Genomic DNA, 13,983 nt, shown 5'->3' on the forward strand with positions numbered 1-13,983 from the left:
GAGACGTTACCGGTTCTGTTCGACCTTCCCCACAAGAGCAGTGGTTCTCAATCCTCTATCCTGCTGCAAGAGTATGGGCAGTCACTCTGGCACCGGGTCCACTCACTCCGTCTGGCTCCCCTCAAGAGAGCCGATGGGGATGCAAGAGAGTTGGCGATGGCCCTAGCAGGGGGGATGCTTCCTTACAAGGTCGGCTTTTCTGCGCTTCCTATCGGGCTGCTCAGAGCTGGGAGCCTCTCTGCAGCCTCCAAGCTCCCTGGAAGGCTGTGAACTGTACATCCTTACTTCTCTCCTGGGTCTTGTGTGGTCTGGCCCCTGGGGCTTGGCGCTGCTGGGTCGACATTTGCTAAGCTACTGTGAGAGCGTAAAAAGCCCTTTCCAACCAGACTGTTCGCACCAGAGCAGGGGTTGCAAGATGACAGCTCTTGGGCCACATCCGAGGTCCTGGGTATTTGTAGAGCTTGGCTGCTTGCTGCTTAGAAATACTGACTGGTCTACAGATCAGGATGATGTATTTTTAAAAATCTGGACTTGGTGCTTCAGAAAGAGCCTCACTCCCGTTGACAGGGCTGGCGTGACTCCATGGCTATGGTGATACCCCCTCCAGGCTGTGCTGTGCACTGCAGTTCTGTTCTCTGCAACTGGGATGGAGCCACTAGAGAAAGATCCCAGTCCAGATCCCTGCGCACAGGGGAGGACGTGTCCAGGAGGATGGAGGGTCCACATGGCCTGTGGCATGAGAGCAGTCCTTGGGCATCCCACTCACTCATCACCTGGCCTGCCTGGCCCTGCGGGGTCTGAGTTTGACATCTCCGAGATGGGGCCCAAGGAATGGGTAAGCCCACTGAAGGTCAAGTGTCAGGGCAGAGGGAGCTCTGGGGGAGGCAGTGCCCCCTTGAGCACAGCTTGAGGAAATAAAACGGGTCTTCAGCCTGCCCAGGTAACAGGCCAATGGGTTGAGGGAGGTGAGCCTGTGAAGTGGGAGGACCAGGCCAGGAAGGGGTCTGGGCTGGAGAGCTTTCCAGAGCCATGGACGGAGCCCAACATACAGGCCCCAGGAGGTCCGTATGTCCAGGGCCCAAGATCCCCTGTGGCACTGCACACCAGAATCATGGGGTCTTGTTCGAAAAATGCAAAACCAGGACCCCAGCCCCAGCCCACAGGCTCAGCCTCTCTTGGGGTCTTCACTCTCCCGCTGGGTTGTTGGGATGCACACTGCAGAGCACGTCATGCGCCGATGAACCCCAGGTACAAGAGGAAAACCTTCAGGCTTCCTTTATGAGAATCTTGAAGGCAGGGGGACCTGTGTTCCTCTTCAAGGCATCCCTGCTGTCCCAGGGGATGCCAAGCTCCAAGAACGAGACAGGAAGGTATTTCATCTCACCCGACCACCGCAATGTGCAGGAGCTGCACGCAGGCAAAGGCAGCTCACCGTGAAGGCTCAGAAGCATAGGCCTGAGAGCAGGAAGCAGGTTCATCTGCTGTCAGAGGTCAGGGCTGGGAAGGGGCAGCCCGGTTCCCACTGGCAGCGAGCTGGGTCCCCACTGTCACTCGCCACACCTCCCCTCCCAGCTGCCCCTGGCGCCCTGGGTGCAGCCACGGGGGCCCTGTGTCCCCTTGGGGCCACACGGATCATGGGAGCAATACAAAGCCCTGTTCAAGGAAAGGTTACAGTGAAAGAAAGGCAGATTATGCCTCCAACCAACCAGACAGGAACCAGGAAGCATGCAGCTGACCCACAAGAACCAGGAAAGAAGGGACGCCATGGGCAGAAGAAGGCAGATGTGCATCCCGGCCTCACCGGGTTAGGAAGGACGATGCCCGTGACAGGTGCAGGGGGCCGGGAGGTGCCTGGGGCGCTCCCCTCTGCCCTGGGGGGGGGTTTGCTGGTTTCAGGACGAGGCGCAGGGGAAGCAGGCCTCTGCCAAGCAAAGGAAGCCAAAGCAAACACCCACCCACGGCGGACTTGCCTAGGGCCTCTGGGCACTGGAGAATCAGGCCTTTGTCAAGGAGAAGTGACACATTCTCGTCTTTGCTGCCACTGGGCACTGGGTTCCAGAATCCCCAAGGGCTGTCCGGGGAGTGCCTGGCCAGCTGCCCCAGCCACCTGCTTCCTGTCGGGCCTCTGGTGTGCACTGTAAGCTTTTCCAGGCAAACCCTCTCGTCATGGAGGTGTTGCAGGAATGGGTGACCCCGAGTGAGCGGTGGGGGGCTGCTTGGGGACTCCGGGTCCAGCTCAGCCCTGGTCACCACCGGGCCTTGGTCTTCCCATTGGGAAAATGGGAGCGAGGATTTGCCTAAACCTCCTCTAGAGTCAAGTCCTCCTCCTCCTTCTTTGGAGGACTTCGGAGGGCTTGACTTTGAAAGTCCCAGGAAGCGATTGAGGCCAGGCACGGTCCTCTGGGGTTCACCCTGAGAGCAGGGAGTGACAAGCTTACAGGAGCTGCGTGCAATGCCATCTTCACCTGGAGAGGGGATTTGTGAATGTGGCCTATGGCTCAAACTCAGGACACTCAGCCTTGGGTGAGAAGGATCCCCTCCCGGCCCACGGAAACCATAATGTTTATTCTGGTCCTGCACAGACACCCCGAGCTAAGCTCTGACCCGGGACAGCAGCAAACCCCGGAGTGTGGTGTGTGGGGCAAGGGGCTCACCCCACAGCCAGGGCTGAGTAGGACCCGGCTAGAAGGGATATCAGAGGCCAATTAATTCGGGGGCTTTTAAAACCTCTTAAAATCACAAGCAAAATCTTATGGGGATGTTCAGCTGGGAGGGCATCTGTTGGCTGAGTCTCTGCCGACTGTCTGGGCTGTCCAGACGGGTGACAGACAGGAGACAGACGGACCTGTATATTTGAGCCCCAGCTCTGACCTCTCCCTAGGGAGCCCCAAGGTTTCTGGCCCACCCTAAAGCCAGGCCCTGAAGGAGTCCCCACAGATGCCACGATGCAAACCCTGGCTGCGGGGAGCCAGAGAGAAGCATGGACATGTGCAACATGTGGCCAATGACACTTTCAGACAGTTTTAACCCTGGAGAGTGCACAACTGGAAGACACTGGAGCCCATGCTCTCCGGAGGTGGTGCTGGAGGGTGGTGAGCAGGGCTGGGCCACCAGGGCCACCAGGGGCCAGGGCAGGCATGGCCTGAGCAGCCCCACGATCACAGGCGGGGAGGGATGGCTGAGGGGCATTTATGACGAGGAGGAGCCAGCGCCAAGGGTGGGAGAAGCCTCCACCTCTCAGCCAGATGACATCTGCCCTGCTGACGCCCTATCACCCTGGCATCCTGTCCACGTCTTGGGAGAAGGACAAATAATGCGCCTAACACGTCATTCCATCTTTGTTTCTTCCACCGACGAGTGTGGATGGGCTGTTCTAACTAAAATCGTGTCAAGAAGGACTTCAAACCGATGTATTTCCCCATTTCATTTCGGGATAAAATAGAAACTTTTTTGCTTTCACCTGGAAAACTGGGTCCTGGTTTAAGTAAGTGGACTCACTTTGAGATGTTCATCCTCTCTGGGGACAACTCTGACTACCAGAAGGTTAGCGGTCACGCTCCCCGTGAGTGCACTGACCCTCATCCCCACCTCACCTGCGGGACGATGAGGAAGCCCTCACTCATGGGGGGCTGGAACCCGCTTGGCCCCGATCCTCCAGCCAAGCCACACCGTGCTCATCCTGCACTGTTGGGAGGGCTCCTTTCTCCTCCCTTTCCTGTTCATGGACGTTGAATGACTGCATGATATGCGCATGGAAAGGAACCCCCTCAGTCTCGAACACTGGCCTCCCAGACGTCAGCTCTGAGAGCTCTGGGGCCACCCGAACAGGCCAGGGTGGGGTGCTGAGGACCTCTGAGAGCATGTGCACCTCGGGGACCCCTCGTGTAGGTGGCTGTCGAGATATTCAGACACCTATGACACTGATGCTTTCCAGAATGTTCTCTCAGGATGGAGATGTTGGTGTGGGGGTGTGAAGGAGCCCATGGGGATCCCGTGCCCGACCTCAGTCTGCTGGCTCTGGATTGAGCTTCTGGGGAACAGGACACCCCCATCGAACCCAGTGTGTGCTCAGAGCACGTTCCTGAGACTCACTCACCGATGTCTTTGGCTCTGACAGCCACTGGCCTTCGGAGCTCAGTGATGAACTTTTTGGCGTCCAGGCGGATCTCGATGATGTTATTCAGCAGTGCGAACAACGGGGCCAGGGGGAAGGACGCAACGAACAAGGTGACAAAGCCAAACTGGATGACTGCAAGGAGAGTGGGATGGTCAGGACGCCGCTGTGCCCCAGGGCGAGGCCCCACAGTAGGACCCAGGGCGAGACCCCATGGCGGGGACCCCACACCCCACCATAAGCTGAACACATGAGCTGGGTGGGGTCTGGCTGGCTCCCTGCATCTGACATGCCCTCTGCACCTTTATAAGAGTAGCCCCAGGGATGCACCTGCCGAGACACCAGGTGACCCAGGGCCAAAGGGGGGCTGTGGGGAAGGTTCCAAATTTTGTTCTCAACCCCAGCATTGACTCCTGAACAATGAGCATGTAGTCACTTATCATACATCTAATCTTAGACCATCATCAGAGGTGGGGAGACGGCCCCCGTGAGCACGAAGCCTCAGCCTCGGCGACCCCACGTGGGGCCGGCAAGAGCCTTGGGCGGGGCTCCTGTGCCTGAGCAGTTGGAGGTTCCTGGGATGCAGGGATCCCGCCAGCCTCACTGCGTGTCCAAGAGCCCCCATTGACCCCTTCCGTCGGGCTCCTGGGAGCCGTGCGGGGCCCACTGTCCAGGACAACCTGTCCCCTCTTGGACAATTCTCATCGTCACCAGGCTGGCACCAGGGCTCGGGCCTTGGATGCTGCGGGGAGCACAGAGCCGGCTCCCGGGAGAGGTCAGGTAAAGGTTGCAGAGCAGAACCACATGGGGGAGGCTGGTTCAGGAACCGTACAGTCTGTCCCGGGGCTCCCGCTGCCAGGTGGTAAACAAGGAAGCGGACAGAATGTCACTGTGTGCCTGGCAGGCTGAGTGTGGCCATTGTTAAAGCCGCCAGTGGGGCTCCGTGGGAGCCTCCATGTGGGAGCGGGGATGCTGGCTTCCCGCTCACCCCGCGGGCCTCTGTGGGCCTCCGGGGGCTGCTTCCATGGATGCAGTCTTGTCTGAAGACGGCTTTGTGGGGGGACGGAGATTCGGATAAGCACGACTGGGCTCCTCAGAGGCCACTGAGGCCTGAGACTGTGGGGTCCTCACATCGAGTGACGCTGACTCTTGTTGTGTGGACAGGCTCAGAGGCAGGGCAGGGGGCTCCACAGCTGCCCTCCTCTTCAGTCTCAGGCACCGTGTGCTCCAGGCGCCCAGCAGAGTCGGTCCTCAAGGAGGAGACCAGCAGTGGGCGTGGCGGAGAACGTGCTAGCAGCAGGGTGCAGCATGCGTCACAGGGTGGGCTACGTCCTGCATGGGCAGGGGCCTGTCCCAGGGGTCTCACCATGCCCAGCAGGAACGTGGGCACAGCCTCCAGCTGCTGCAGAAATGGTCGTCTGGGGAAGCATCCATCTGGGTGCCTGTCGTCCCACTGGCCTCAGGCAGGTGGGGTGGGGGGGCCCTCCTCCTGGACCCCAGGGTGACACCACACAGCCTGGGAGGGAGCAGGCCCTCGGGGGTCCACAGGGGTGAGGGGGCTGCCTGCCCACCTCCCATTCACCTTGGATTTCATCCCAGGAGAAAACAATGTCATCTGAACACAGCTCTGTTTCCATTTCTCAAGGCTTTAAGAGTTTTTTCCTCCTGAGTCAACAGCAAGGTGCTCTTGAACAATCATCTGGGACGCTGTGACTTCTACAGACCTGCTGGGCCAGCAGGAGGGACGTGCTCATGGGGCCACCCTGCCCCTCGACACTCAGAGCTGTCCGTGGTTTGCTCAAGTGTTTGTTAAAAGTGCAAGGTCCCACGTCCCACCCTGCACAGACCAGGAGTGGGCTCCAGAGCTGGCATTTAAAATGTGCTGTCCCTGGAGGCTGGGGGGCCCTACCTGTTGGGATCCCTCTGCACGTGTCTATTCATGTGTCTGTTCACTCTGCAAACATGTACTGAGAACCCACGATACACTTGGATCTATTCTACGTTCTATAGATGGTGGCTGGTGATGAGAATCGGAGCAGGAGGAAGGGCAGAGGGTCACAGTGGTACAGGGGAGGGGCTGCTCCTTTGAAACGCTGTGGTCAGGGAGACCCCGTGGTGGAGGACATCCTGAGCACAGCTCTGGAGAAAGGGAGAGAGTGAGTCATGCAGGTATTAGGAGGAGAGCATTCCAGGCAGGGAACAGCTAGTGCAAAGGCCCTGTGGCAGGTATGAACTCTGGGTGTTTGGGCAACAGCACGGAGGCCAGTGTGGCTGGAATGGCAGGAGGAGGTGAGGAGAGGGAGGAGGTGGGGTTGGGGGGCTCCAGGCGGCCTTGTGAGCTGCACCTGTTTTTTTCCTCTGCTTTACTAGTGCACCCCACTGAGAGTCACGTGCCACCTCTGGGCATCCTCCTGCCCAGTGACACAGCTGCTGGAGACAAGGCTCCATTCCTGGGTACCTCCTGAGCACCTGTCCTGTGCACCTGCCCTGAGGACGGGACCCCACCGGCCACCACTCACTCATCTCCATGTACTCTGGGGTGAGGCCCGCAAAGGGCTCCAGCGTGTAGTCCACCTCGTAGCGCTGCTTCCGCTTCACGTACTCATCATGGTCAGATGGACTCTGGCGCCTCAGCCTCAGATAGCGGATGAACTTTTTCATTTTCCTGAGGGAAACACGAGGTCGCTTCAGTTTGGTGTGGGGAAGATGGGTTTGGGCGCTAAGGACTGTCACCTCCAAACTGGTGTTTCTTATTCTCTGAGCCAAGCCAGGGCTTCTCTGTCACTGATTGCCTGAGCCCTTCCCCTGCAGGGTCAGGGGTCAAGTGTTATCTTGGTTTTTGACACAAGGAGACAGGTGCAGGGAGGGCAAACAGGGTCAGGGCTGAGCTGTGCCCCAGCAGACGCTGTGGGCAGGAGGCAGAGAGCAGATCACAGAAAATCATCCCACACGTCCCTGATTCCAGAGGGAGGGCTGCCTTGCAGGGGGAACAGGAAATGGACCTCAAAGGGAACAAGGTAAGGACGCCGAACCTCTAGGCGCTCCATCTACTGACCACAGGGGCCGGCATGCATGTTCGAGGGTACCTGTCAACACCCCGAGGCCTCAGCCTGTGGTGGAGCAGGGCTACATCCGGGCCCCCATCCTCTCCTTGTCCACCATGGGGTGGCTATGCCCTGCCTTCCCCTTTGTCCTCACCCCGTCTCTGCTCCTGTGCCCCATCTGGCCCAGGTCCTATATCACCTGTCACCCAGAGTACCACTCTCCGGGCGCCCCAGGGCCCCATCTCCCCCTTGCGCCCCTTGGCCCCCAGGCCGGATGTTACTCACGGGATGCCAATCTCAAACAGGTTGTTCTGGATGAGCTGCTTGCCCAGCATGATGATGCTGAGCTGGATACAGAGCTCCATCAGGCAGCCCCCCGGGGCACACTGTGGGATAGACAACAGGTACATCAAACCCCGCCCTGCCCATTGTGGACGTCTGGAGAGGTGACCCTAGCCACTGGCAAGGGGAGCTCAGCCCTTGTGCTGTGGGCTGAATGCATCCCCCACAAAGACACGTCTCCATCCTAACCCCCGGTACTACAGGACATGGCCTTAGTCGGAAAAGGGTCTTTGCAGGTGTGGCCGAGTTAAGCTGAGGTCATATTGGAACAGGGTGGGCCCCGAGGGAGTGGCTGATGTCCTCATAAGAAGAGAAGACACACAAGACACAGAGGAGAGGAGGCCATATAAGGACAGAGGCAGAGGCTGGAGGGACCCGGTCAGAAGCAAGGCACGCCAAGGATGCCGGGAGCCCCCAGAAGGCAGGAGCCAGGCCTGAAGGACCCTCCTCCGAGCCTTCGAGGGGAGCACAGCCCTGCTGGCTTCTTGGTTTTGGACTTCTGGCCTCAGAACCATCCCAGGATACCTATCTCTAGACTATTTTGTTACAGCGGGCCCAGGAAGCTAATGCACCTTGTCTCCAGGCTGTCAGGGCTGGAATATGGCGTGGGGAGGGATGCACTGTCAGGGAGTGGGCACTGATGGGGCTGGACTTAGGGGCTCCTCCTCCTCCACCTCCTCGTCCCCCAGGGCCAGGACCGTTCCCATGCACTGCTGCCTATCTGCAGGCCCTGCACGGCCGTGGCAGCCTGTGGCCTATGCTGTTGGGGAAAACACGTGGTGAGGCAGCTGGCCACCCCTCTGAGGCCTAATATCCCTGTCCTCAGTGGGCTTGCACCCCCTGCCTGAGGCTGGTCATAGGCAGGCATGTGATAGGCCAGAAGTGTAACCTGCCCAAGTGAAGGGAGCTCAAGGGGCCCCAGGTGACCCTCTGGGGCATAGCTGACCCCTCTATGGGCCCAGAACAAGACTTTTTATACTGTTATCACAGGTCATATGTCGGAGGGCCATCATTTCATTAAAAAAAATGATGTTCTTTGCTTTATTCTTTTTACAAAGGCATTTCCCCAATTTCTCCAACCATTAAAGAATTTGGCATGGCATCATTTACGGAAAGGCCAAAATCCTACAATGCAAGAGCACTTCATGGGCTTTTTGCAAACATCTGTCACTGTGGGTGAGGCCCATGACTTGGGATGTTTGGGGGCCGGTACTCAGGGGCTTGAACCCCTTGGCTGTGCTCCAGGCAGCCAGATCACCTTGTACCTGAAGCCCACTCCAATCCTCTCTACCCCATTTCACATGGTCTTTATCAGAAGACCCACCCCTTGTTTTCTAGTAAGCTGATTCATCCTGGCTGTTGGAAACGCTGACCAGGGTCCCTGCTCTTGAGACCTGAGCCCCTGGCAGCCTTGAAGCTCCCGCTTGCTCCAACGGAGCAGGTCCAGGGGCCGGCACGCTCACCAGCCCCACCGTGGCTGGAGGAGCTGAGCAGAAGCCAAAATTCACCAGCACCAATTCAGAGGGAGAGAGGTGGGCATTTCTATGTTAAGGTCACAGAATGAAGCTGAGATCTGTTTAGTCCTCATTAATCCACGTTAACCAAAGAGAAACACATTCGCCATCTCATAGAAAAAGGAAAAAACTCCAAACGGGTATTATTCTTTTGCTTTGGGGACTCTGAAAAGACTTTCTTCTTTTAGGTTGACCCTATGTGGATGCATCAAATAAGATCAGAGCCCCAGCGGCCGGGCAGCAGAAAAGGCGGGAAACGCTGCTCAATAACATCTGCTTGCACCGGGTCTGCTGTGTGGACGGACTAGGAAAGCAGCACAGGACACGCGCTTACCTCCTCCATCCGGAAAGAACGGAAAATGTAGACATAGTCGCCTGGGCGCCCGACGAACCTGCAACAAGTGGGGGCAGTGGCAAGGAAGGGTCGGCGCGGGGAGACTGGGGCAGGGCTGCAGCCCGCCTCGAGTGGCCCACAGCTGGCAGCTGAGCCACGACCCCTGGGGTGTGCTGTGGTGGCACCTTCCACAGACTCTCAGACTCCAGAGGCGTTATAAGAGGTCCAGGCAGGGAGTGTACCCCTGCACCAGCGGGAAGCACCAGGCTGGCTGTGGCTGTGCTTTCTACCTGCACCTGTGGCCCCGACCCCCTTGAGCCACCTTGCCCTACTGTGGGAGCTCCTGGAGCTCGCTGCCTGGGGCCCTGCTGCCTGGGGTCCCTGCTGTCTGGGGCCCTGCTGCCCGGGGCCCTGCTGCCCGGGGCCCTGCTGTCTGGGGTCCCTGCTGTCTGGGTCCCTGCTGTCTGGGGTCCTTGCTGTCTGGGGCCCTACTGCCTGGGGCCCTGCTGTCTGGGGTCCCTGCTGCCCTGAGGCCCTGCTGTCTGGGGTCCCTGTCTGGGGTCCCTGCTGCCTGAGGCCTCTATTGTCTGGGGTCCCTGCTGCCTGGGGCCCTGCTGTCTGGGGTCCCTGCTGCCCTGAGGCCCTGCTATCTGGGGCCCTACTGCCTGGGGCCCTGCTGTCGGGGTCCCTGCTGCCTGGGGCCCTGCTGTCTGGGGTCCCTCCTGCCCTGAGGCCCTGCTGTCTGGGGTCCCTGCTGCCTGAGGCCCCTGCTGTCTGGGGTCCCTGCTGCCCTGAGGCCCTGCTATCTGGGGCCCTACTGCCTGGGGCCCTGCTGTCGGGGTCCCTGCTGCCTGGGGCCCTGCTGTCTGGGGTCCCTCCTGCCCTGGGGCCCTGCTGTCTGGGGTCCCTGCTGCCCTGAGGCCCTGCTGTCTGGGGTCCCTGTTGCCTGGGGTCCCTGCTTCTGGGGACCCTGCTGCCCGGGGCCTTGCTGTTTGGGGTCCTTGCTGTCTGGGGTCCCTTCTGCCTGGGGCCCTGCTGTCTGGAGTCCCTGCTGCCCTGAGGCCCTGCTGTCTGGGGTCCTTGTTGTCTAGGGTCCTGCTGTCTGAGGTCCTATTGTCTGAGGTCCCCATTGTCCAGAGTCCTGCTGCTCTGCGTTCCCACTGTCCAGGGTCCTGCTGCCCTGGGGTCCCCACTGTCAGGGGCCCTGCTGCCTTGGGTCCCCACTGTTTGAAGTCCTGCTGCCCTGGGTACCCACTGTCCGGGGTCCCCATTGCTCTGGTCCCACCATAGATGCCAGGCCTCTCCATGAACTCAGGGGCAGTGGGATCCATACTACAAGCTCTGCCCCGGGCCCAGGGCCTCCCACCTGCAGGGAGACGGGCGGAGAGCCTTCTATGGAACCGAAGGAACACGGTGGGAAAGGCAGTGAGTTTCAGTAACTGACATCCCTACCTGCCTTTGAAGAAAGCCACGTAAAAGATAGGAGTGTAGGAATTCACGAACTTTAGCAGGAAAGCTTTGAAGATCAGCCTCTCCTCGAAGCTCTTCTCCGTCTTTGGAACCTCTAGGAAGAGCAAGATGCACGTGACCCTTTACTCCACTCTCATGGGATGAAGCTCAGTGACCAGCCCAGTGACCAGCCCAGGGCCCTGCAGCAGGAAGGTGGCCATGGTCACCCTGGGATGCACACTCACCGATCTTGGTGAGCCACCGGGCTATGCACCCGTAGACCTCGTCCAGCAGGATGATGACCACCAGGTTGATGATGACAGCGGTGGCTGTGACGGTGACCCGGATGTTGGACCGCACGGATGGGGAGGAGTTCATGGCTAAGGCAGCGGCCGTGGAGATCCTGTAGATGATGACTCCCAGAACGATGGCGAAGGTCACTGCAATCTGCAGAGTGAGGAGGGCCGTCGGGTCCTATCAGACCCCAGCCCTCCCATCTCCCCAGCCCAGCTCCTGCCCAGCCTGCAGCAGTTTGGCTTCAATACAGCTGAGCTCTTGTCACTCCCTCAATGTCAGGGATCTGTGGTGCTAAATCCTCATAGATGGATGAATGAGAGGTTGGTTTCTGTTTGATGGAAGAGGACGCTGAAGTTCAGAGAGGTTAACTCACCAGGCCAGGTCACCCAACTCAGGAGCTGAGATTGTCCAGGTGAGCCCACTGAGCCTGACACTCAGGAGATCTCTGCTGCCACCTGCCCCAGGGCACCACACCTTCTTTCCTGCCCATTGACCCCAAAAGGGCACAAGGGGGCTGAAACCCAAAGGGCTGGCCTGGCTGGTGTGAGCCAGCCACTCTGGGGGAGAGGGCTTCTCCCCATAATGTGGGTGGCCTGAGTGGAAGCAGTGCTGCCCAGAGGAGGGTGGGCGGGGGGCAGTCCGACCACGGGGCGGGGCAGTGCTGCAGGCCTGGCTGGGACAGTTCGGGATGCTTCTCCCAACATCTCCATGAGCCACCCACACACCTGGCTTGTGGGTCATTTGGGCAAACCCTCTGAGGGACCAGAACATTCCATAAAACTCGGGCCGGTGGCTGCCTGGGAGACGGGTGGGCGCTGGCTAGGATAGTGCGTTTATTCTGTGTGGGGTAGTCTGTCTGTTTGGGTTTCTCTTCCTTTTCCTCAAAGGCCCCAACTCACTGGAGACGACCCTGTCCTCACGCTGTCCTGCACTGCGTGTGGATGTAGGGAGATCCCAACCTCCAGGATGCACTGAGGAGGGAGGGGGGCTGTGCCCGGCTGTCACCCACGCCTGACTCCACCTGCGGGCCACGCTTCGTGCCCTTCCATTCCCCTGTGTGATCCGTGTCCCTTCCTCCCACTCGGGGTGTGGAGGGCAGGCTGTGCCCTGCTAGGATGGTCCCTCACGGCTCCCAGGACACTCCTGCAGTGGCGCGGGCTGTGCTGTATGTCTCAGGTCACAGCTTGGAAAGGCTGTGGCTGGCTCAGCCCCTGGGGAGCCTGCAGCTGTCAGAAATCTAGGAATGCTCCTATTTTCTACTTTGGGCTGGTAGTTCCACTTCTGCACACATCTGTGGGTGCCTGACGGGGACCACACCCCGCTCAGGAAGCTCTGGCAGCCCACGCCACACCCTGACCACACTCCCTGGGCAGCTCCGGGAATGAGGGCTTTCCTTGGAAACTCCCTCGCTGCTGCCAAGTGGCCCCTCCCAGGGGAAGGCACCGCCCTGGCCTGCAAGGCAGCCTTGTGCCAGTGCATGGAGGTGCAGACGGGCGGCTGGCCCGCAGGGTGACTCAGGGAGGAGGGTGACCCCTGCCTCCTGCCAGAGGGCGGGTGGGTCCCCATGACAGGCAAGACCTCTGGCAGTCCCGTCTCCTGCGGACAAAGCCCCTTCTGAGTTAAAAGGGCTGTGGAGCTCTGGCTGGTGGGTTCACCTGGTGGTCCCAAGACCAGGACCACAGAGGGAGGCAGTGCATAGCAGATGCTCAACCAGTATGTGCTAAGTGAATGAACCTCCTAGGGTGGGTGGAGGACAGAGCTGTGACCCATTCATCCATGAGGGCAAAGAAAGACAAGCCCCCACCTTCCGTGGAGTTTGCACGGAGCAGCGGGGCTCCGGGGGCAGAGTGCTGACTGCCACTGGGGCCTAGCACGTCTGGGCTGGTGGCCTGGAGAGAAGGGCTGGACCTGTGGCCTGTTTCCTCATCAGCAGGAGGGGGTGGCATCGGGATTGTGAGACCTCAGGGAGACTCCCTGCAAGGCCCCCAGGCCGCTGGACACGGCTCAAGCCCTGGCTCACAGTGGCTGACACCAGGCCCCCAGGTGTCAGGCCCTTGGATACCAGGCCCCGGGCTGGGAGCCATGCAGGACTCTAACTTGGGCTGGACAAGAGGCTGGTGATTTTCACAGTGTCCGCCAGTGCCCTGCCCTCTTGAGGAGGACAGAACGCAGCTAGCACATGGCCAAGGACTTCCAGGGCTGAGACCCAGTCAATCTGGGATTAAAATCCCCACAGAGAGCCAGGGTGTTGGCTGATTACACCAGCAGCATCGACAAGACTAGAGTCACGGGCCCTTAGCCACCTGAGTAGCACTGTCCTGACTTGTGTCCTGCCTGTGCATTTTCATTTCATGGTTTTCTTTAACAACAACAACAACAACAACAACAACAACAACAAAAAACAAAACAAAACAAAACAAACAAAACAAAAAAACCACCAAACCACCCCCAAAACTCTTCAGTTTGTCTGAAATAACACGTATGAAGTTTCAGGTTTGAACAACGAGTCCCTCTCAGAGTGAAAGCTGTAACTCAGGGACCAGGCGAAGTTACCTCCCGTACCCGAGAGCACGCAGGTCCCCTTGGGGTCCCCATGGAACCCGAGCCCCTTCCTGTTTTATGGGTGGTAGTGAAACCTGACCCCACACCACATCCCAGGATGAGAGCAAATGTCATGTTGAGGCCTGACTCTGGTCTAGGTGAGCCCCATGCCATCTCCCCATGGGTTTACCAGATCTCTCCCCACCTCAGCCTTCCAGAACTCACCATGAAGACAATGGAGACCAAGTTGGTGAAGTAGGCTGGGAACCGGTCTCTCCAGGTCAGCTTCACCTTGTCCGTCTGCAACATGAAACAATGCTGGGTCATCTGGTGTGGGGCCTGCCGCGG

The 13,983-nt window shown here is 59.1% G+C and overlaps 1 protein-coding gene across 7 annotated transcripts in view; it reads right to left on the reverse strand.

Annotated features, from left to right (window-relative positions):
* Positions 1-13,983, reverse strand: part of ANO1 (anoctamin 1) — a 159,234-nt gene that overhangs the window by 10,273 nt on the left and 134,978 nt on the right. For all 7 annotated transcript variants that reach the window (XM_041773538.1, XM_041773535.1, XM_041773537.1 and 4 more), the window contains 7 exons: positions 13,861-13,935; positions 11,043-11,244; positions 10,801-10,912; positions 9,349-9,406; positions 7,444-7,544; positions 6,634-6,779; positions 4,097-4,249 (listed from right to left, as the gene is read on the reverse strand). In XM_041773538.1, the coding sequence (XP_041629472.1) occupies positions 4,097-4,249; positions 6,634-6,779; positions 7,444-7,544; positions 9,349-9,406; positions 10,801-10,912; positions 11,043-11,244; positions 13,861-13,935 (847 nt within the window). The remainder of the gene's footprint in view (positions 1-4,096; positions 4,250-6,633; positions 6,780-7,443; positions 7,545-9,348; positions 9,407-10,800; positions 10,913-11,042; positions 11,245-13,860; positions 13,936-13,983) is intronic.

Source organism: Vulpes lagopus, chromosome 11 (assembly GCF_018345385.1).
Source record: "Vulpes lagopus strain Blue_001 chromosome 11, ASM1834538v1, whole genome shotgun sequence".
In the NCBI taxonomy this organism is placed as follows: domain Eukaryota; kingdom Metazoa; phylum Chordata; class Mammalia; order Carnivora; family Canidae; genus Vulpes; species Vulpes lagopus.